At 50.5% G+C, this 21,467-nt stretch overlaps 1 protein-coding gene across 1 annotated transcript in view; it reads right to left on the reverse strand.

Moving 5' to 3' along the window:
* Positions 1-21,467, reverse strand: part of LOC110513305 (high affinity choline transporter 1) — a 39,331-nt gene that overhangs the window by 14,270 nt on the left and 3,594 nt on the right. Inside the window, 4 exon segments of the mRNA XM_090188070.1 lie at positions 2,073-2,228; positions 7,826-7,939; positions 9,859-9,909; positions 9,912-10,093. Of these exon segments, the coding sequence (XP_090044196.1) occupies positions 2,073-2,228; positions 7,826-7,939; positions 9,859-9,909; positions 9,912-10,044 (454 nt within the window). The 5' untranslated portion in view covers positions 10,045-10,093.

A 21,467-nucleotide genomic window follows, 5' to 3' on the forward strand; every position in this document is an offset into this window, starting at 1 on the left:
TTGCTATATACTATTAACAGTACATATTCTAAATGTAACTTTTTTATATACATACAGTTGAAGTCGGAAGTTTACATACACCTTAGCCAAATACATTTAAACTCAGTTTGTCATAATTCCGGACATTTAATCCTTGTAAAAACTCCCTGTCTTAGGTCAATTAGGATCACCACTTTATTTTAATTAAGAATGTGAAATGTCAGAATAATAGTAGAGAAAATTATTTATTTCAGCTTTTATTTCTTTCATCACATTCCCAGTGGGTCAGAAGTTTACATACACTCAATTAGTATTTGGTAGCATTGCGTTTAAATTGTTCAACTTGGGTCAAATGTTTTGGGTAGCCTTCCACAAGCTTCCCACGGTAAGTTGGGTGAATTTTGGCCCATTCCTCCTGACAGAGCTGGTGTAACTGAGTCAGGTTTGAAGGCCTCCTTGCTCAGGGCTTTGTGATGGCCACTCCAATACCTTGACTTTAATGTCCTTAAGCCATTTTGCCACAACTTTGGAAGTATGCTTGGGGTCATTGTCCATTTGGAAGACCCATTTGCTACCAAGCTTTAAATTCCTGACTGATGTCTTGAGATGTTGCTTCAATATATATCACTTTCCTGCCTCATGATACCATCTCCTGCAGCAAAACACCCCACAACATGATGCTGCCAACCCCGTGCTTCACGGTTGGGATGGTGTTCTTCGGCTTGCAAGCCTCCCCCTTTTTCCTCCAAACATCACGATGGTCATTATGGCCAAACAGTTCTATTTTTGTTTCATCAGACCAGAGGACATTTCTCCAAAAGTACGATCTTTGTCCCCATGTGCATTTGCAAACTGTCTGGCTTTTTAATGACAGTTTTGGAGCAGTGGCTTCTTCCTTGCTGAGTGGCCATTCAGGTTTTGTCGATATAGGACTCCTTTTACTGTGGATATAGATACTTTTGTACCTGTTTCCTCCAGCATCTTCACACGGTCCTTTGCTGTTGTTCTGGGATTGATTTGCACTTTTCGCACCAAAGTACATTCATCTCTAGGAGACAGAACGCGCCTGTCCACATACATACTGTCTGTCCATTGATGCAACCGAAGAGCAATGGTCAAGCAACAGGCCTGCCAAAATGTATATTTTTTAAAACCGAAGAAAGCAAAACTGCTCATATCGGAAGAAGCCTACTGAGTCTCTGAGTTGCTTCTCTCACTCGAAGATTCATCATAAATCACCATCATCAGGTGACATCATAACTATTAAGAACTAAGGAACTAAATTATATTAAATAATAATAATGCACAAATAAATATTTTAAAAAAATAAATAAATAGAGAAAATAATGAATCAATAAGTAGATAAACATGAGTAAATCCAGGTCTACCTCCCTCCAATCAGGGCCAGGGTCAGCTCGGCCCCGCCCCCAGCACGGCCCCACCCAGCTCGGCCCCGCCCTACCCAGCTCGGCCCCGCCCTACCCAGCTCGGCCCCGCCCTACCCAGCACGGCCCCACCCAGCTCGGCCCCACCCTACCCAGCTCGGCCCCGCCCCCAGCACGGCCCCACCCAGCTCGGCCCCGCCCAGCTCGGCCCCGCCCCCAGCATGGCCCCACCCTCCTGGCCAAGACGCACCTACGTCCTTAAACAGAAAAGTGTCAGATCGCCACATCGCTGACTACTAGGTTTTTCAGCCTGCCTGTGACCTTTTGACCTCTGCTCTTGACCTTTGACTTGAACTTCACCCCATCTATTTAAATGTTTGACCTCTGATGTCGAGGAGTATCTCTTTTTTATATTTTCTTTAGCCCCTTCAGAGATTGTGTGTGTGTGTGTGTGTGTGTGTGTGTGTGTGTGTGTGTGTGTGTGTGTGTATGTGTGTGTGTGTGTGTGTGAGTGTGTGTGCGTGCGTGTGTGCGTGCGTGTCTGTGTCTGTGTGTAGTTGTGTGTAGTTGTGTGTGTGCGTGTGTGTGTGTGTCGAGGGTTGGAGAACATACTGTACTGCAGGACCAGTTGGTTACCTAGGCAACATTCAAACGTTGTATCAGTTGGTCATTCTTGGTCCACAATAAAACATTGAAACAGTTGGTTACCTAGGCTGACCAGCGTCCTAGCGACCCACAGGACGTCTGCAATGAGCGCTGGGAAGATGAGCAGGCTGCTCAGGACGTTGCCATACTTTATCTGGAACGGATCCATCATTGTCACGTACTTGTTTTCCCTCATTGGCTTGGCAAAGAAAAAACCACCTGCGTCAGAAAAGAGAGAACAGAGAGAGAGGGAGGAGGGGGGAGGGAGAGAGAGGAGTATGGAGTGGGGAGAGAGAGGAGTATGGAGTGGGGAGAGAGAGGAGTATGGAGTGGGGAGGAGAGAGGAGTATGGAGTGGGGGAGAGAGAGGAGTATGGTGTGGGGGAGAGAGGAGTATGGAGTGGGGAGAGAGAGGAGTATGGAGGGGGGAGAGAGAGGAGTATGGAGGGGGGAGAGAGAGGAGTATGGAGGGGGGAGAGAGAGGAGTATGGAGGGGGGAGAGAGAGGAGTATGGAGGGGGGAGAGAGAGGAGGAGGGGGATGGAGGGGAGAGAGAGAGGAGTATGGAGGGGGGAGGAGAGGAGTTGGAGGGGGAGAGAGAGGAGTATGGAGGGGGGAGAGAGAGGAGTATGGAGGGGGGAGAGAGGAGGGGGGGATAGAGGGGGGAGAGAGAGGAGGAGGGGGAGGGAGGGGAGGAAGAGAGGAGTATGGAGGGGGGAGAGAGAGGAGTATGGAGGGGGAGAGAGAGGAGTATGGAGGGGGAGAGAGAGGAGTATGGAGGGGGGAGAGAGAGGAGTATGGAGGGGGGAGAGAGAGGAGGAGGGGGATGGAGGGGAGAGAGAGAGAGTATGGAGGGGGGAGAGAGAGGAGTATGGAGGGGGAGAGAGAGGAGTATGGAGGGGGGAGAGAGAGGAGTATGGAGGGGGAGAGAGAGGAGAGGGATAGAGGGGGGAGAGAGAGGAGGAGGGGGATGGAGGGGAGAAGAGAGGAGTATGGAGGGGGAGAGAGAGGAGGATGGAGGGGGAGAGAGAGGAGTATGGAGGGTGAGAGAGAGGAGTATGGAGGGGGGAAGAGAGAGGTATGGAGGGGGGAGAGAGAGGAGGGAGAGAGAGGAGTGATGAGGGGGGAGAGAGAGGAGTATGGGGGGGAGAAGGAGGAGGGGGATGGAGGGGAGAGAGAGGAGTATGGGGGGAGAGGGTATGGAGGGGGAGGGGGATGGAGGGGAGAGAGAGAGGAGTATGGAGGGGGGAGAGAGAGGAGTATGGAGGGGGGAGAGAGAGAGTATGTGGAGGGGGGAGAGAGAGGAGTATGGAGGGGGAGAGAGAGGAGGGGGATAGAGGGGGGAGAGAGGAGGAGGGGGATGGAGGGAGAGAGAGGAGTATGGAGGGGGGAGAGGGGGATGGAGGGGGGGAGAGAGAGGAGTATGGAGGGGGGAGAGAGAGGAGTATGGAGGGGGAAGAGGAGTATGGAGGGGGGAGAGGAGGAGGAGGGGGATGAGGGAGAGAGGAGGAGGGGGATGGAGGGAAGAGAGGAGGAGGGGATGGAGGGGAGAGAGAGGAGGAGGGGATGGAGGGGGGAGAGAGAGGAGGAGGGGGATGGAGGGGAGGAGAGAGAGGAGGAGGGGGATGGAGGGGAGAGAGAGGAGGAGGAGATGGAGGGGAGAGAGAGAGGAGTATGGAGGGAGGGGAGAGAGAGAGTGGGAGGGAGAGAGAGGTATGGGAGGGAGAGAGGAGTATGGAGGGGGAGAGAGAGGAGGAGGGGGATGGAGGGGAGAGAGAGAGAGAGGGGTCTGGAGGGGGGAGAGAGAGGGTATGGAGGGGGGAGAGAAGGAGGGTGCTGGAGGGGGGAGAGAGAGGAGTATGGAGGGGGGAGAGAGAGGAGGAGGGGATGGAGGAGGGAGGAGGGGGATGGAGGGAGAGAGGAGTATGGAGGGGGGAGAGAGAGAGTGGGAGGGAGAGAGGAGTATGGAGGGGGAGAGAGAGAGTATGGAGGGGGGAGAGAGAGGAGGAGGGGGATGGAGGGGAGAGAGAGAGGAGTATGGAGGGGGGAGAGAGAGGAGTATGGAGGGAGAGAGAGGAGTATGGAGGGGGAGAGAGAGGAGTATGGAGAGAGGAGGAGGGGGATGGAGGGGAGAGAGAGGGTGTGGGGGGGAGAGAGAGGAGTATGGAGGGGGGAGAGAGAGGGTGTGGAGGGGGGAGAGAGAGGAGGAGGGGATGGGGGGAGAGAGAGGAGGAGGGGGATGGAGGGGAGAGAGAGGAGGAGGGGGATGGAGGGGGAGAGAGAGGAGGAGGGGATGGGGGGGAGGGAGGAGGGGGATGGAGGAGAGAGAGAGAGAGGAGGAGGGGGATGGAGGGGAGAGAGAGAGGAGAGGGAGTGGAGGGAGAGAGAGAGAAGGAGAGGAGGTGGAGAGAGAGGAGGAGGGAGTGGGAGGGAGAGAGGAGGAGGGGATGGAGGGAGGGAGGGGGATGGAGGGGGAGAGAGGAGGAGGGAGATGGAGGGGGAGAGAGAGGAGGAGGGAGTGGGGGGAGAGAGGGAGGGAGATGGAGGGAGAAGGAGAGAGAAGGGGAGTGGGGGGGAGAGAGGGAGGAGGGATGGAGGAGGGGGGAGAGAGAGAGGAGGGGGATGGAGGGGGGAGAGAGGAGGAGGGAGATGGAGGGGGGAGAGAGAGGAGGAGGGGGATGGGGGGATGAGGAGGAGGGAGATGGAGGGGGGAGAGAGAGAGGGAGTGGGGGGAAGAGAGGAAGGGGGATGAGAGAGAGAGAGTGAGAGGGAGAGGGGATGGAGAGAGAGAGTGAGAGAGGGAGGGGATGGAGGAAGGAGTATGGAGGAGAGAGAGTGGAGGGGGGAGAGAGAGGAGTATGGAGGGGGGAGAGAGAGGAGTATGGAGGGGGGAGAGAGAGGAGGAGGGGGATGGAGGGGAGAGAGAGAGAGGAGTATGGAGGGGGGAGAGAGAGGGTGTGGAGGGGGGAGAGAGAGAGTGGGAGAGAGAGAGTATGGAGGGGGGAGAGAGGAGGAGGGAATGAGGAGGAGGGAGGAGGGGATGGAGGAAGGAGTATGGAGGGGGGAGAGAGAGGGTGGAGGGAGAGAGAGGAGTATGGAGGGGGGAGAGAGAGGAGTATGGAGGGGGGAGAGAGAGAGAGGTATGGAGGGGGGGGAGAGAGAGAGAGAGAGGGGGATAGAGGGGGGAGAGAGAGGGAGGAGGGGATGGAGGGGAGAGAGAGAGAGGAGGGGATGGAGGGAGAGAGGAGGAGGGGATGGAGGGAGAGAGGAGGAGGGGATGGAGGAAGGAGGAGGGGGATGGAGGGAGAGAGGAGGAGGGGGTATGGAGGGAGAGAGAGGAGGAGGGAGATGGAGAGAGGGGGGAGAGAGAGGAGGAGGGGGATGGAGGGAGAGGGAGGAGGGGATGGAGGGGGAGAGAGGAGGAGGGAGATGGAGGGGGGAGAGAGGAGGAGGGGGATGGAGGGAGAGAGGAGGAGGGGGGATGGGAGGAGGGAGGGGATGGAGGGAGAGAGAGAGAGGGAGATGAGGAGGGAGAGAGAGGAGGAGGGGATGGAGGGAGAGAGGGAGGGAGATGGAGGGGGGAGAGAGAGAAGGGGGATGGAGGGAGAGAGGAGGAGGGAGATGGAGGGAGGAGGAGGAGGGGATGGAGAGAGAGAGGAAGAGGGGGATGGAGGGGGAGAGAGAGGAAGCAAGGGATGGAGGGAGAGAGAGAAGGGGGATGGAGGGGGGAGAGAGAGGAAGGAGACGGAGGGGGAGGGAGAGGAGGGATAATAAAACATAGGAAACTGAAAACAAACAGGTGACCTCTGATTACACAACACCTGTTTCTGTTATTGCCAGCCGAGTGGATAAACAATGGATCCAAACAACACCAAGGGGATCATGTTACGTTTCCTGATTTCCAATAGAAAGCTTACGCTTGACAAAACGCTAAACACACACACACACACACACACACACACACACACACACACCCCACCACTCACTCCATAGCCCAAAACTATGACAAATCATTTCCCTCTCACTTTACGACTGTGTTCTTTTGTTGGTTACGTGCAAGGACAGCTGTTTCATTCGTGTGTGTGTGTGTGTGCGTGTGTGTGTGTGTGTGTGTGTGTTTAGCGTTTTGTCAAGCGTAGCTTTGATTGGAAATCAGGAAACGTAACATGATCCCCTTGGTGTTTTTTGGATCCATTGTTTATCCACTCGGCTCTAGCGATGCAGTTACACAAATATCACGTTCCAAATGGCACCCTATTCCCTGACCCATAGGGGAGTAGGGTGTAGTTTAGACAGGGCCCATCAGGGGAGTAGGGTGTATTTTGACCAGGCCCATGGGGGAGTAGGGTGTAGTTTGGCCAGGGCCAATAGGGGAGTAGGGTGTAGTTTGACCAGGGCCAATAGGGGAGTAGGGTGTAGTTTGGCCAGGGCCAATAGGGGAGTAGGGTGTAGTTTGACCAGGGCCAATAGGGGAGTAGGGTGTAGTTTGACCAGGGCCCAGAGGGGAGTAGGGTGTAGTTTGACCAGGGCCCAGAGGGGAGTAGGGTGTAGTTTGACCAGGGCCCATAGGGGTGGATGTCCTTAGGTGGTCGACCATTCTTGATACACACATATAGTGCACTAATATATAGTGTACTACTGTAGACCAGAGCCCTATTCCCTATATAGTACACTACTTTAGACCAAAGCCCTATTCCCTATATAGTGGACTACTTTAGACCAGAGCCCTATTCCCTATATAGTACACTACTTTAGACCAGAGCCCTATTCCCTATATAGTGAACTACTTTAGACCAGAGCCCTATTCCCTATATAGTGCACTACTTTAGACCAGGGCCCTATTCCCTATATAGTATACTACTGTTGACCAGAGCCCTATTCCCTATATAGTGTACTACTTTTTAGACCAGAGCCCTATTCCCTATATAGTGCACTACTTTTGACCCAGAGCCCTATTCCCTATATAGTGCACTACTGTTGACCAGGGCCCTATTCCCTATATAGTGTACTACTTTAGACCAGAGCCCTATTCCCTATATAGTGGACTACTTTAGACCAGAGCCCTATTCCCTATATAGTGCACTACTTTAGACCAGAGCCCTATTCCCTATATAGTGCACTACTTAGACCAGAGCCCTATTCCCTATATAGTGCACTACTTTAGACCAAAGCCCTATTCCCTATATAGTGTACTATTTAGGCCCAGAGCCCTATTCCCTAGATAGTGCACTACTTTAGACCAGAGCCCTATCCCTATATAGTGCACTACTTTAGACCAAAGCCCTATTTCCTATATAGTGCACTACTTTGAGCCCAGAGCCCTATTTCCTATATAGTGCACTACTTTAGACCAGGGCCCTATTCCTATATTGTGCACTACTGTTGACCAGGGACCTATTCCCGATATAGTGCACTACTTTTAGACCAGAGCCCTCTCCCTTATATGGTGCTTGCTTAGACCGGGCCCTATTCCCTATAGTGCACTACTTTAAGATCCAGAGCCCTATTCCCTATATAGTGCACTACTTTAGACCAGAGTGCCGCAGTCGATAAGGGCAGAGAACATATCTTAGCTTTAGTACCTCACTCTACTGTTTCATAACACATATCCTGTTTCGGCCTGCTGAGCACCTTCCCAGATGACCTCATAGCACACAGGTGTGTTTATAACTGTGTTACTGGGTAACAGAAGGGTTAGTGCTAGAGTGGATCAGGTGAAGGTTGGTAAAATTGGGCCCCTCTCCGTATATACAGCTCATATCAGCTATTAGTACCAGGATCAGACCGTGGGTTAGAGGTTAGAGGTCATATGACTCACCCAGGAAGAAGGTGAGTACGTAGGGGACTGGCATCAGAGCCCAGACCAAGCCCAGGGTAGGGTTGTAGACAGCCTCCGCTATACCCAGGATAAACCCTCCTCCAACCCACGTAGCTGTAGGGAGAGGGGGAGGAGGGAGGGAGGGAAAGAGAGGGAGGGAGGGAGGGAGGGAGGGAGGGAGGGAGGGAGGGAGGGAGGGAGGGGGAGAGGGAGGAAGGAGGGAGGGAGGGAGGGAGAGAGAGAGAGAGGGAAAGAGAGAGAGAGAGAGAGAGAGAGAGAGAGAAAAACACACATAAACATGGGCCAATACATACCAATGCAGTAACACCTACTTCTGAGAGTCCCACTGTAGACACTCAACTAACTATCAACAAGCTGTCAGTGACAAGTCAACAGATGTTTAGTGGCGTCCAGTAGCCATGCAGTCTAAAGACATCTGATATTCAACACTTCCCCCAGGGCTCGTAAACAGATATGCAGTTGACCCATTGGTTGTTGTTTGTCTAAAGCTTCTGAGAATAAACTGATCCTTCATGTTGTTTCTATTTCTATGCTGCAATCTCCCTCCCTCTCTCCTTCCCTCCTCCCTCTCCTTCCCTCCCCTCTTCCTCTTCCCTCCCTCCCTCCCTCTCCTTCCCTCCTTCCTTCCCTCCCTCTCTCCTTCCTCCCTCTTTCCCTCTTCCCTCCCTCCCTCCCTCTTCCCTCCCTCTCTCCTTCCCTCCTTCCCTCCCTCCCTCTTTCCCTCCCTCTTCCCTCCCTCTCTCCTTCCCTTCCTTCCCTCCCCTCTTTCCCTCTTCCCTTCCTCTTTCCCTCCATCCTTCCCTCCCTCCCTCCTTCCCTCCCTCCCTTCTTCCTTCCTCCTTCCCCTCTTCCCTTCCTCTTTCCCTCCATCCTTCCCTCCCTCCCTCTTCCCTTCCTCTTTCCTTCCTCTTTCCTTCCTCTTCCCTCCCCCTCTTTCCCTCCCTCCCTCTCTCCTTCCCCTCCCCCTCTTCCCTCTTCCCTTCCTCTCCCTCCATCCTTCCCTCCCTCCCTCTTTCCCTTCCTCTTTCCTTCCTCTTTCCCCTCCCTGTCTCCTTCTCTTCCTTCCCTCCCTTTCCTGCTTTCCCTCCTCTTTCCCTCCTCTTCCCTCCCTCTCCCTCCTTTCTTCCCTCCCTCTTCCCTCTTCCTCCCTCCTCCTCTCGCTCCCTCTCCTTCCCTCCTTCCCCTTCCCTCCTCTTTCCCCCTCCCTCTTCCCCTCCCCTCTCTCCTTCCCTCCTTCCCTCCCCCCTCTTTTCCTCTTTCCCTTCCTCTTCCTCCATCCTTCCCCCTTCCCCCCTCTTCCCTCCCTCCCTCTCCTTCCCTCCCCCTCTTTCCCTCTTCCCCTTCCTCTTTCCTCCATCCTTCCCTCCCTCCCTCGTTCCCTTCCTCTTTCCCTTCCTCTTTCCCTCCATCCTTCCCTCCCCCTCTTTTCCTCCCTCCCTCTCTCCTTCCCTCCCCCTCTTCCCTCTTCCCTTCCTCTTTCCTCCATGCTTCCCTCCCTCCCTCTTTCCCTTCCTCTTTCCCTTCCTCTTCCCTCCCTGTCTCCTTCTCTCCTTCCCTCCCTTCCTCTTTCCCTTCCTCTTCCCTCCCTCTTCCCTCCCTCTCCCCCTCCTTCTTCCCTCCCTCTTCCCTCCCTCCCTCCCTCCCTCTCGCTCCCTCTCTCCTTCCCTCCTTCCCTTCCCCTCCCTCTTCCCCCTCCCTCTTCCCTCCCTCTCTCCTTCCCTCCCCCCTCTTCCCTCCCTCCCTTCCTCTTTCCCTCCATCCTTCCCTCCCCCTCTTTCCTCCCTCCTCTCTCCTTCCTCCTTCCCTCCCCCTCTTTCCTCTTCCCTTCCTCTTCCCTCCATCCTTCCCTCCCTCCCTCTTCCCTCCTCTTCCCTCCCTGTCTCCTTCCCTCCTTCCCTCCCTCCCTCTTCCCTCTTCCCTTCCTCTTCCCTCCATCCCACCAATCAGTGTGATGATTCCGACCAGTATATTGGGCATGGTCTCTACAAGCCCCAATCTGATTGGCTGCTTACCAGTGAGAATCGAAGTCCCCACCGACAGGTTGATGTTGCGTCCGGCGGCCGCGTGATCTCCATCCCGTCCGACCCGGTACACTTCCTCTCCACCTTCTTGGAGCGCATCGAGGCCCAGATCCCCGTGCCTAGGATCAGCAAGTAGAAGATCGCCATGACGATCAGGCCCGGAACGTTCAGAGACATTTTAACCTTGTTCTCCTTCCTCTTCTCACCGAAGCAAATTATTGTTCAACTAGAGAGAGAGAGAGAGAGAGAGAGAGAGAGAGATCTGTAAACAAAGGAAAAAGAACAAAGACGAAGGTTTCAGGCATTGGGGGAGATGTACATACAGTGAATGTACATCATGCTTGCCCATCCCTCCTCTCTACTGCAGCCTCTGCAGGATCCCTAGTCTCCCAGGAGGACGGTTGGCCTGGACAGGGTTAGGGCTCGATTCCATTTAGATTACAGTCAATTCCAAAAGTAAAGTCCATTCCAATTCCAAATATTCAGAGTTGAAAAGCATTGAAGATAATTGGAATTGGAATTTCAGGGTACTTCCTGAATGGACTGTAGTTGAAATGAAATGGAGCCCGACACTAGTTGACCATTCCTGCTGTACACTACCATGCAAACAGCAGAGAAGACAGGATCAAAGAAAGGAAGGGAAAGTTCAGAATATAAGTATAGATACATAGATATACCATAGGAACACTTCCAATAATCTCATAACTGTACAACAGGGGGGTGGGGCTGAGGGAGGGTAACAGAGGGGGGTGTTGGGATGGGGCTGAGGGAGGGCTGAGGGAGGTGTTGGGATGGGGTTGAGGGGAGTGTGGGATGGGGCTGAGGGAGGTGTTGGGATGGGGCTGGGGAGGTGTTGGGATGGGGTTGAGGGAGGTGTTGGGATGGGGCTGAGGGAGGGTGAGGGAGGTGTTGGGATGGGGCTGAGGGAGGGTAGAGGGGGGTGTTGGGATGGGGCTGAGGGAGGTGTTGGGATGGGGCTAGAGAGAGGGTAGAGGGGGGTGTTGGGATGGGGCTGAGGGAGGGTAACAAGGGCGGTGTTGGGATGGGGCTGAGGGAGGGTAGGCAGAGGGGGGTGTTGGGATGGGGCTGAGGGAGGTGTTGGGATGGGGCTGAGGGAGGGTAGGCAGAGGGGGGTGTTGGGATGGGGCTGAGGGAGGTGTTGGGATGGGGCTGAGGGAGGTTAGGCAGAGGGGGGTGTTGGGATGGGGCTGAGGGAGTGGAGAGGGGGGTGTTGGGATGGGGCTGAGGGAGGGTCACAGAGGAGGGTGTTGGGATGGGGCTGAGGGAGGGTAAGCAGAGGGGGGAGTTGCACAAATAGAACTGACATCTTAACAGAACCACATGACAACATAGTTGATCGCTGAGGAACATTCACCACGTGCTATCCTGTCAAGCTCAATTACAATAAACAAACAACTAATAAATAAACAAGGAACTCAACGACAGGAAGCCAGTCCATGATCAGCTGATACAGGGACAAGGAGGAGAGGAAGTGGAGAGAAAGAAAGAAAGGATGTAGGAAGAACACAAATAAAAAAGCTATTTACTCTGAAGTCAGGCGCTGACTGGTCATGGAGGGGGGGGGGGTGAAGGAGGGAGTGGAGGGCGTGTAGGGGGGGGTGTAGGATGGAGTGGGGGGGGGTGAAGGATGGAGTGGGGGGGGGTGAAGGATGGAGTGGGGGGGTGAAGGATGGAGTGGGGGGGGGTGAAGGAGGGAGTGGGGGGGTGAAGGAGGGAGTGGGGGGGGTGAAGGATGGAGTGGGGGGGTGAAGGAGGGAGTGGGGGGGATGAAGGAGGGAGTGGGGGGGGGTGAAGGATGGAGTGGGGGGGGTGAAGGATGGAGTGGGGGGGGTGAAGGAGGGAGTGGGCGGGGGGGTGAAGGAGGGAGTGGGGGGGTGAAGGAGGGAGTGGGGGGGTGAAGGATGGAGTGGGGGGGGTGAAGGAGGGAGTGGGGGGGTGTAGGAGGGAGTGGAGGGCGTGAAGGAGGGAGTGGGGGGGTGGGGGCGTGAAGGAGGGAGTGTGGGGGGCGTGTAGGAAGGAGTGGGGGGAGGGGGGCGTGAACGAGGGAGTGGGGGAGAGATGGGCGGGGTCTCACCCGGCAGCGCTGAGCATCGTTGACAAAATGTCCGCCGGCCCCCTCTTCTTCAGGGAACGAGGCCCCCAAGGTTTTACGGACCGAAACCTCGGGAGGTGAGCAAAGACTTGTTGCCATGTACATAGTGTTTTCTGGTGAGTGGTTGATCATGGAGGATTTAACTGGCGGTAGGTAGAAGTGTATTGGTGTATATAGAGGCCTGTTGTGGTGTTCAGGTAGACGTGTATTGGTGTGTCTAGAAGACTGTCAGTGTTAGACTGGTATTGGTGTTGTCTACGAGAGACGAAGGGAAGGACAGTGTGTACTGTGTGTATACATAAAGGTGTGTAGAGGTAGAGACTGTGTGTATACATAAAGGTGTATAGAGGTATATAGAGACTGTGTGTTTATACATAGAGGTATATAGAGGTCTATAGAGACTGTGTGTATACATAGAGGTGTATAGAGGTCTATAGAGACTGTCTGTATACATAGAGGTATATAGAGGTATATAGAGACTGTGTGTATACATAAAGGTGTATAGAGGTATATAGAGACTGTGTGTATACATAGAGCTGTAGTGTCAGGTGTGTAGAGGTAGAGACTGTGTGTATACAGTTTATATATATGTTTATATATTATATGTATATATATATATATTTTATAGGTTTATAGAGGTCTATAGAGACTGTGTGTATAAATAGAGGTGTATAGAGGTCTATAGAGACTGTGTGTATACATAGAGGTGTATAGAGGTCCTTAGAGACTGTGTGTATACATATAGGTGTATATAGGTCTATAGAGACAGAGTGTATACATAGAGGTGTATAGAGGTCTATAGAGACTGTGTGTATACATAGAGGTGTATAGAGGTCCTTAGAGACTGTGTGTATACATAGAGGTGTATAGAGGTCTATAGAGACTGTGTGTTTATACATAGAGGTGTATAGAGGTCTATAGAGACTGTGTTTATACATAGAGGTGTATAGAGGTCTATAGAGACTGTGTGTATACATAGAGGTGTATAGAGGTCTATAGAGACTGTGTGTATACATAGAGGTGTATAGAGGTCCTTAGAGACTGTGTGTATACATAGAGGTGTATAGAGGTCTATAGAGACTGTGTGTTTATACATAGAGGTGTATAGAGGTCTATAGAGACTGTGTGTATACATAGAGGTGTATAGAGGTCTATAGAGACTGTGTGTATACATAGAGGTGTAGTGTCAGGTGTATAGAGGTACATAGAGGCTGTGTGTATACATAGAGGTGTAGTGTCAGGTGTATAGAGGTACATAGAGGCTGTGTGTATACATAGAGGTGTAGTGTCAGGTGTATAGAGGTCTATAGAGACTGTGTGTTTATACATAGAGGTGTATAGAGGTATATAGAGACTGTGTGTTTATACATAGAGGTGTATAGAGGTATATAGAGGCTGTGTGTATACATAGAGGTGTATAGAGGTCTATAGAGACTGTGTGTATACATAGAGGTTTGTAGAGGTCTATAGAGACTGTGTGTTTATACATAGAGGTGTATAGAGGTATATAGAGGCTGTGTGTATACATAGAGGTGTATAGAGGTCTATAGAGACTGTGTGTATACATAGAGGTGTATAGAGGTCTATAGAGACTGTGTGTATACATAAAGGTGTATAGAGGTCTATAGAGACTGTGTGTATACATAGAGCTGTAGTGTCAGGTGTGTAGAGGTAGAGACTGTGTGTATACAGTTTATATATAGGTTTATATATTATATGTATATATATATATATTTTATAGGTTTATAGAGGTCTATAGAGACTGTGTATAAATAGAGGTGTATAGAGGTCTATAGAGACTGTGTGTATACATAGAGGTGTACAGAGGTCCTTAGAGACTGTGTGTATACATAGAGGTGTATAGAGGTCTATAGAGACTGTGTGTTTATACATAGAGGTGTATAGAGGTCTATAGAGACTGTGTGTATACATAGAGGTGTATAGAGGTCTATAGAGACTGTGTGTATACATAGAGGTGTAGTGTCAGGTGTATAGAGGTACATATAGGCTGTGTGTATACATAGAGGTGTAGTGTCAGGTGTATAGAGGTACATAGAGGCTGTGTGTATACATAGAGGTGTAGTGTCAGGTGTATAGAGGTCTATAGAGACTGTGTGTTTATACATAGAGGTGTATAGAGGTATATAGAGACTGTGTGTTTATACATAGAGGTGTATAGAGGTATATAGAGGCTGTGTGTATACATAGAGGTGTATAGAGGTCTATAGAGACTGTGTGTTTATACATAGAGGTGTATAGAGGTATATAGAGGCTGTGTGTATACATAGAGGTTTATAGAGGTCTATAGAGACTGTGTGTATACATAAAGGTGTATAGAGGTATATAGAGGCTGTGTGTATACATAGAGCTGTAGTGTCAGGTGTATAGAGGTCTATAGAGACTGTGTGTTTATACATAGAGGTGTATAGAGGTATATAGAGACTGTGTGTTTATACATAGAGGTGTATAGAGGTATATAGAGGCTGTGTGTATACATAGAGGTGTATAGAGGTCTATAGAGACTGTGTGTTTATACATAGAGGTGTATAGAGGTATATAGAGGCTGTGTGTATACATAGAGGTTTATAGAGGTCTATAGAGACTGTGTGTATACATAAAGGTGTATAGAGGTATATAGAGGCTGTGTGTATACATAGAGGTGTAGTGTCAGGTGTATAGAGGTCTATAGAGACTGTGTGTTTATACATAGAGGTGTATAGAGGTATATAGAGGCTGTGTGTATACATAGAGGTGTATAGAGGTCTATAGAGACTGTGTGTATACATAAAGGTGTATAGAGGTCTATAGAGACTGTGTGTATACATAGAGCTGTAGTGTCAGGTGTGTAGAGGTAGAGACTGTGTGTATACAGTTTATATATAGGTTTATATATTATATATATATATTTTTTAATAGGTTTATAGAGGTCTATAGAGACTGTGTGTATACATAGAGGTTTGTAGAGGTCTATAGAGACTGTGTGTATACATAGAGGTGTATAGAGGTCTATAGAGACTGTGTGTATACATAGAGGTGTAGTGTCAGGTGTGTAGAGGTAGAGACTGTGTGTATACATAGAGGTGTATAGAGGTCTATAGAGACTGTGTGTATACATAGAGGTGTATAGAGGTCTATAGAGACTGTGTGTATACATAGAGGTGTATAGAGGTCTATAGAGACTGTGTGTATACATAGAGGTGTATAGAGGTCTATAGAGACTGTGTGTATACATAGAGGTATATAGAGGTCTATAGAGACTGTGTGTATACATAGAGGTGTATAGAGGTCTATAGAGACTGTGTGTATACATAGAGGTGTATAGAGGTCTATAGAGACTGTGTGTATACATAGAGGTGTATAGAGGTCTATAGAGACTGTGTGTATACATAGAGGTGTATAGAGGTCTATAGAGACTGTGTGTATACATAGAGGTGTAGTGGCAGGTGTATAGAGGTATATAGAGGCTGTGTGTATACATAGAGGTTTATAGAGGTCTATAGAGACTGTGTGTATACATAAAGGTGTATAGAGGTATATAGAGACTGTGTGTATACATAGAGCTGTAGTGTCAGGTGTGTAGAGGTAGAGACTGTGTGTATACAGTTTATATATATGTTTATATATTATATATATATATATATATTTTATAGGTTTATAGAGGTCTATGGAGACTGTGTGTATACATAGAGGTGTATAAGAGGTCTATAGAGACTGTGTGTTTATACATAGAGGTTTATAGAGGTCTATAGAGACTGTGTGTATACAGTTTATATATAGGCTTATATATTATATATATATATTTTATAGGTGTATAGAGGTCTATGGAGACTGTGTGTACATAGAGGTGTATTGTCAGGTGCGTAGAGGTCTATACGTGTTGTGGAAGGGAAGGAGGAGAGGAACCTACCCCATCTTTGGTCAGGTGAGAGTAGACATGTAGTCTACTGTATGTATAGATAGGAATGTATGGTGGCCGTCCAAGAGAAGAGATGCATTGGTTAAAGAACAGGAAGGGCGGACTGTGGAACGGAGGAGGACGACCACCCTCATCCAACAACATTTTAAAAACGGTAAGAAAAAGGCAGGAATATATACATCTTTTTTTTTTATATCGAAATATCTTAATTTCTCACTAAATATCTGGTTAAAAACACTGTTTTGCAATAGTCTCTACAGTAGTCACAACAGGGTGGGTGGGTTTTCACTGTGCTCTTGCTCCCACCATAGAAACCTATGGGTACGACACTGCCCAGGTGAGAATGAACTCAGTCACAACTCTTACATTAGACAGGTTGAAACGGTTTTGCTCAGTTAAATCTAGCTTAGCCACTTCTTTGGCTAAACGTTGAGATAACATTACCATCGTCTACTATTGTTACTACTGGTATGGCTTGTCAATGACATGACAGCCTGGTTCAGGGACAATAGAGAAGTTGCATTGGCTGTGTAGGTCAGTGCTCCCCAGTGACATGACATTCAGCCTGGTTGAGGGACAATGGAGAAGTTGCATTGGCTGTGTAGGTCAGTGCTCCCCAGTGACATTCAGCCTGGTTGAGGGACAATGGAGAAGTTACATTGGCTGTGTAGGTCAGTGCTCCCCAATGACATTCAGCCTGGTTGAGGGACAATGGAGAAGTTACATTGGCTGTGTAGGTCAGTGCTCCCCAGTGACATGACAGCCTGGTTCAGGGACAATGGAGAAGTTACATTGGCTGTGTAGGTCAGTGCTCCCCAGTGACATTCAGCCTGGTTGAGGGACAATGGAGAAGTTGCATTGGCTGTGTAGGTCAGTGCTCCCCAGTGACATGACAGCCTGGTTCAGGGACAATGGAGAAGTTACATTGGCTGTGTAGGTCAGTGCTCCCCAGTGACATTCAGCCTGGTTGAGGGACAATGGAGAAGTTACATTGGCTGTGTAGGTCAGTGCTCCCCAGTGACATGACAGCCTGGTTCAGGGACAATGGAGAAGTTACATTGGCTGTGTAGGTCAGTGCTCCCCAGTGACATTCAGCCTGGTTGAGGGACAATGGAGAAGTTACATTGGCTGCGTAGGTCAGTGCTCCCCAGTGACATTCAGCCTGGTTGAGGGACAATGGAGAAGTTACATTGGCTGCGTAGGTCAGTGCTCCCCAGTGACATTCAGCCTGGTTGAGGGACAATGGAGAAGTTACATTGGCTGCGTAGGTCAGTGCTCCCCAGTGACATTCAGCCTGGTTGAGGGACAATGGAGAAGTTACATTGGCTGCGTAGGTCAGTGCTCCCCAGTGACATTCAGCCTGGTTGAGGGACAATGGAGAAGTTACATTGGCTGTGTAGGTCAGTGCTCCCCAGTGACATGACAGCCTGGTTCAGGGACAATGGAGAAGTTACATTGGCTGTGTAGGTCAGTGCTCCCCAGTGACATTCAGCCTGGTTGAGGGACAATGGAGAAGTTACATTGGCTGTGTAGGTCAGTGCTCCCCAGTGACATTCAGCCTGGTTGAGGGACAATGGAGAAGATTTTACCGTTGTTTATGTGCAACAACAAAAAAACAAAAAACAAAAACTTGGAGTGCGAAATAAAATCACCCGTGGGATGAATCTGGCCTGCAGCCCACTATTGAAGAACCCTGATATAGGTTATGTCCTGATGTAGGTTAAGTCCTAATATAGGTTATGTCCTGATGTAGGTTAAGTCCTGATGTAGGTTAAGTCCTGATGTAGGTTATGTCCTGATGTAGGTTATGTCCTGATGTAGGTTATGTCCTGATGTAGGTTATGTCCTGATGTAGGTTATGTCCTGATGTAGGTTAAGTCCTAATATAGGTTATGTCCTGATGTAGGTTATGTCCTGATGTAGGTTAAGTCCTAATATAGGTTATGTCCTGATGTAGGTTATGTCCTGATGTAGGTTATGTCCTGATGTAGGTTATGTCCTGATGTAGGTTAAGTCCTGATGCAGGTTATGTCCTGATGTAGGTTAAGTCCTGATGTAGGTTAAGTCCTGATGTAGGTTAAGTCCTGATGTAGGTTAAGTCCTGATGTAGGTTATGTCCTGATGTAGGTTAAGTCCTAATATAGGTTATGTCCTGATGTAGGTTAAGTCCTGATGTAGGTTAAGTCCTGATGTAGGTTATGTCCTGATGTAGGTTAAGTCCTAATATAGGTTATGTCCTGATGTAGGTTAAGTCCTGATGTAGGTTAAGTCCTGATGTAGGTTAAGTCCTGATGCAGGTTATGTCCTGATGTAGGTTAAGTCCTGATGTAGGTTATGTCCTGATGTAGGTTAAGTCCTGATGCAGGTTATGTCCTGATGTAGGTTAAGTCCTGATGTAGGTTAAGTCCTGATGTAGGTTAAGTCCTGATGTAGGTTAAGTCCTGATGTAGGTTATGTCCTGATGTAGGTTAAGTCCTGATGTAGGTTAAGTCCTGATGTAGGTTAAGTCCTGATGTAGGTTAAGTCCTGATGTAGGTTAAGTCCTGATGTAGGTTATGTCCTGATGTAGGTTATGTCCTGATGTAGGTTAAGTCCTGATGCAGGTTATGTCCTGATGTAGGTTAAGTCCTGATGTAGGTTAAGTCCTGATGTAGGTTAAGTCCTGATGTAGGTTAAGTCCTGATGTAGGTTAAGTCCTGATGTAGGTTAAGTCCTGATGTAGGTTATGTCCTGATGTAGGTTAAGTCCTGATGTAGGTTAAGTCCTGATGTAGGTTAAGTCCTGATGTAGGTTATGTCCTGATGTAGGTTATGCTCTGATGTAGGTTCAGGCAAGATAGTCTTTATAGAGTGGTGTTTTGTGCTACAAAAGGTGAGGGGGGGGGGGGGGGTGAGGCTGTAGGGGAGATGGGGGGGGGGGTGAGATTGGGGCTGTAGGGGAGATGAGGGGGGGTGAGACTGGGGCTGTAGGGGAGATGAGTGGGGGTAAGACTGGGGCTGTAGGGGAGATGAGGGGGGGTAAGACTGGGGCTGTAGGGGAGATGAGGGGGGGTAAGACTGGGGCTGTAGGGGAGATGAGGAGGGGTGAGATTGGGGCTGTAGGGGAGATGAGGGGGGGTAAGACTGGGGCTGTAGGGGAGATGAGGGGGGGTGAGATTGGGGCTGTAGGGGAGATGAGGGGGGGTGAGACTGGGGCTGTAGGGGAGATGAGGGGGGGTAAGACTGGGGCTGTAGGGGAGATGAGGGGGGGTAAGACTGGGGCTGTAGGGGAGATGAGGGGGGGTGAGATTGGGGCTGTAGGGGAGATGAGGGGGGGTAAGACTGGGGCTGTAGGGGAGATGAGGGGGGGGTAAGACTGGGGCTGTAGGGGAGATGAGGGGGGGGTAAGACTGGGGCTGTAGGGGAGATGAGGGGGGGTGAGACTGGGGCTGTAGGGGAGATGAGGGGCGGGGTGAGACTGGTGCTGTAGGGGAGATGGGGGGGGGGGGTGAGACTGGGGCTGTAGGGGAGATGAGGGGGGGGGTGAGACTGGGGCTGTTGGGGAGATGGGGGGGGTGAGACTGGGGCTGTTGGGGAGATGGGGGGGGTGAGACTGGGGCTGTTGGGGAGATGGGGGGGTGAGACTGGGGCTGTAGGGGAGATGGGGGGGGGGTGAGACTGGGGCTGTAGGGGAGATGGGGGGGGGTGAGACTGGGGCTGTAGGGGAGATGAGGGGGGTGAGACTGAGGCTGTAGGGGAGATGAGGGGGGTAAGGGAGGGAGGGAAGGAAGGGAGGGAGGGAGGGAGGAAGGGAAGGGAAGGGAGATGGAGGGAGGGAGGGAGATTTATCTTAAAGGGAAGACGACTAAGTAATTATCAATCCCAGAACTCCTGTTCAGATCTGTCATATTTACTACCAGTGTCGATCTGAATGGATGGATTATGTTTCTGTCTGTCTTCACACTAGAGGGATATGTGAGGAGACGTTCTGTCGGTGGGTAGAAGGAGTGGTAGAGAAGAGAACTACAATCCCAGTATTATACGGCTGGACCACAACTGCAGCCAATCAAATTCAATACAAGGTATTCATGAAGCCATTTTCACATCAGCAGATCTCACTTGGTGCTGTACAGAAACCCAGCCTACAACCCCAAACAGCATGCAATGCAGAAGCACAGAAGAAACCTGGAGAGGAACCAGGCTCTAAGGGTTGGCCAGTTCCTCTCCTCCTCCCTCGGTCTTTCACAAGTGTCTCTCTCTCTCTGTCTGTCTGTCTGTCTGTCTGTCTGTCTGTCTGTCTGTGTCTCTGTCTCTGTCTCTGTCTCTGTCTCTGTCTCTGTCTCTGTGTCTGTGTCTGTGTCTGTGTCTGTGTCTGTGTCTGTGTCTGTCTCTCCTCTCTCTCTTTCTTTCTTTCTTTCCTCGTTTCTTTCCTCCTCTCTGAATGTAGTGCTGATTCAGTAGACATGTCTAGAGGGTCCGGCTGGGGAGCAGATTTCCCAGCTCTCACTGTGTTCTAGCGACCAGGTATGGAGGGCAAGGCTCCACTCCAGGAATCTGCTATGGTACCTCCTACCTCCAAAAACCAGTGTCACCCTCTGTCAAAAAAAGGGAGGGGTTTCTCTTGGTTTGTTAATGGTTAGAACGGTGGCTTGCCGATACATGTAGCCGACACTGTCTCACCTGGTTCTAGTAGAGACAGGCGTCTTCGACCTCTGACCTCTACCCTTGAACTCTACTCTCTGTCTCCGACCCTTTACCTGCCCTCTCTCGTCAAGACAGGTATAAGCCAACTCTGGCTCTGCTAACAAACCACTTCCTTGACTAGCACTTAGGTCGAGACACATCACTTAGGTCGACACACATCACTTAGGTCGAGACACATCACTTAGGTCTACACACATCACTTAGGTCTACACACATCACACACACACACACACACACACACACACACACATAGTATACCTCGATACCTCTATCATTACACACACCACTCCTGGGGCTGGGATAGGGTTAGGCTGGGGTAGGGTTAGGCTGGGGTAGGGTTTGGCTGGGGTAGGTTTTGTCTGGGGTAGGGTTTGTCTGGGGTAGGGTTTGGCTTGGGAAGGGTTAGGCTGGGGTAGGGTTAGGCTGGGGTAGGGTTTGGCTGGGGTAGGTTTTGTCTGGGGTAGGGTTTGGCTTGGGAAGGGTTAGGCTGGGGTAGGGTTAGGCTGGGGTAGGGATAGGCTGGGGTAGGGTTAGGCTGGGGTAGGGATAGGCTGGGGTAGGGATAGGCTGGGGTAGGGATAGGCTGGGGTAGGGATAGGCTGGGGTAGGGTTAGGCTGGGGTAGGGATAGGCTGGGGTAGGGATAGTCTGGGGTAGGGTTAGGCTGGGGTAGGGATAGGCTGGAGTAGGGATAGGCTGGGGTAGGGTTAGGCTGGGGTAGGGATAGGCTGGGGTAGGGATAGGCTGGGGTAGGGTTAGGCTGGGGTAGGCCGTCATTGTAAATAAGAATTTGTCCTTAACTGACCTTCTTAGATAAATGAAGGTTAAATAAAATGTCAAGGGTGTTCATAATGCTTTGTCAACTCAGTATATAAGTTAGGGGGGGGGGG

Source organism: Oncorhynchus mykiss, chromosome 10 (genome assembly GCF_057628025.1).
Source record: "Oncorhynchus mykiss isolate SJ-2025 chromosome 10, ASM5762802v1, whole genome shotgun sequence".
Taxonomy (NCBI): domain Eukaryota; kingdom Metazoa; phylum Chordata; class Actinopteri; order Salmoniformes; family Salmonidae; genus Oncorhynchus; species Oncorhynchus mykiss.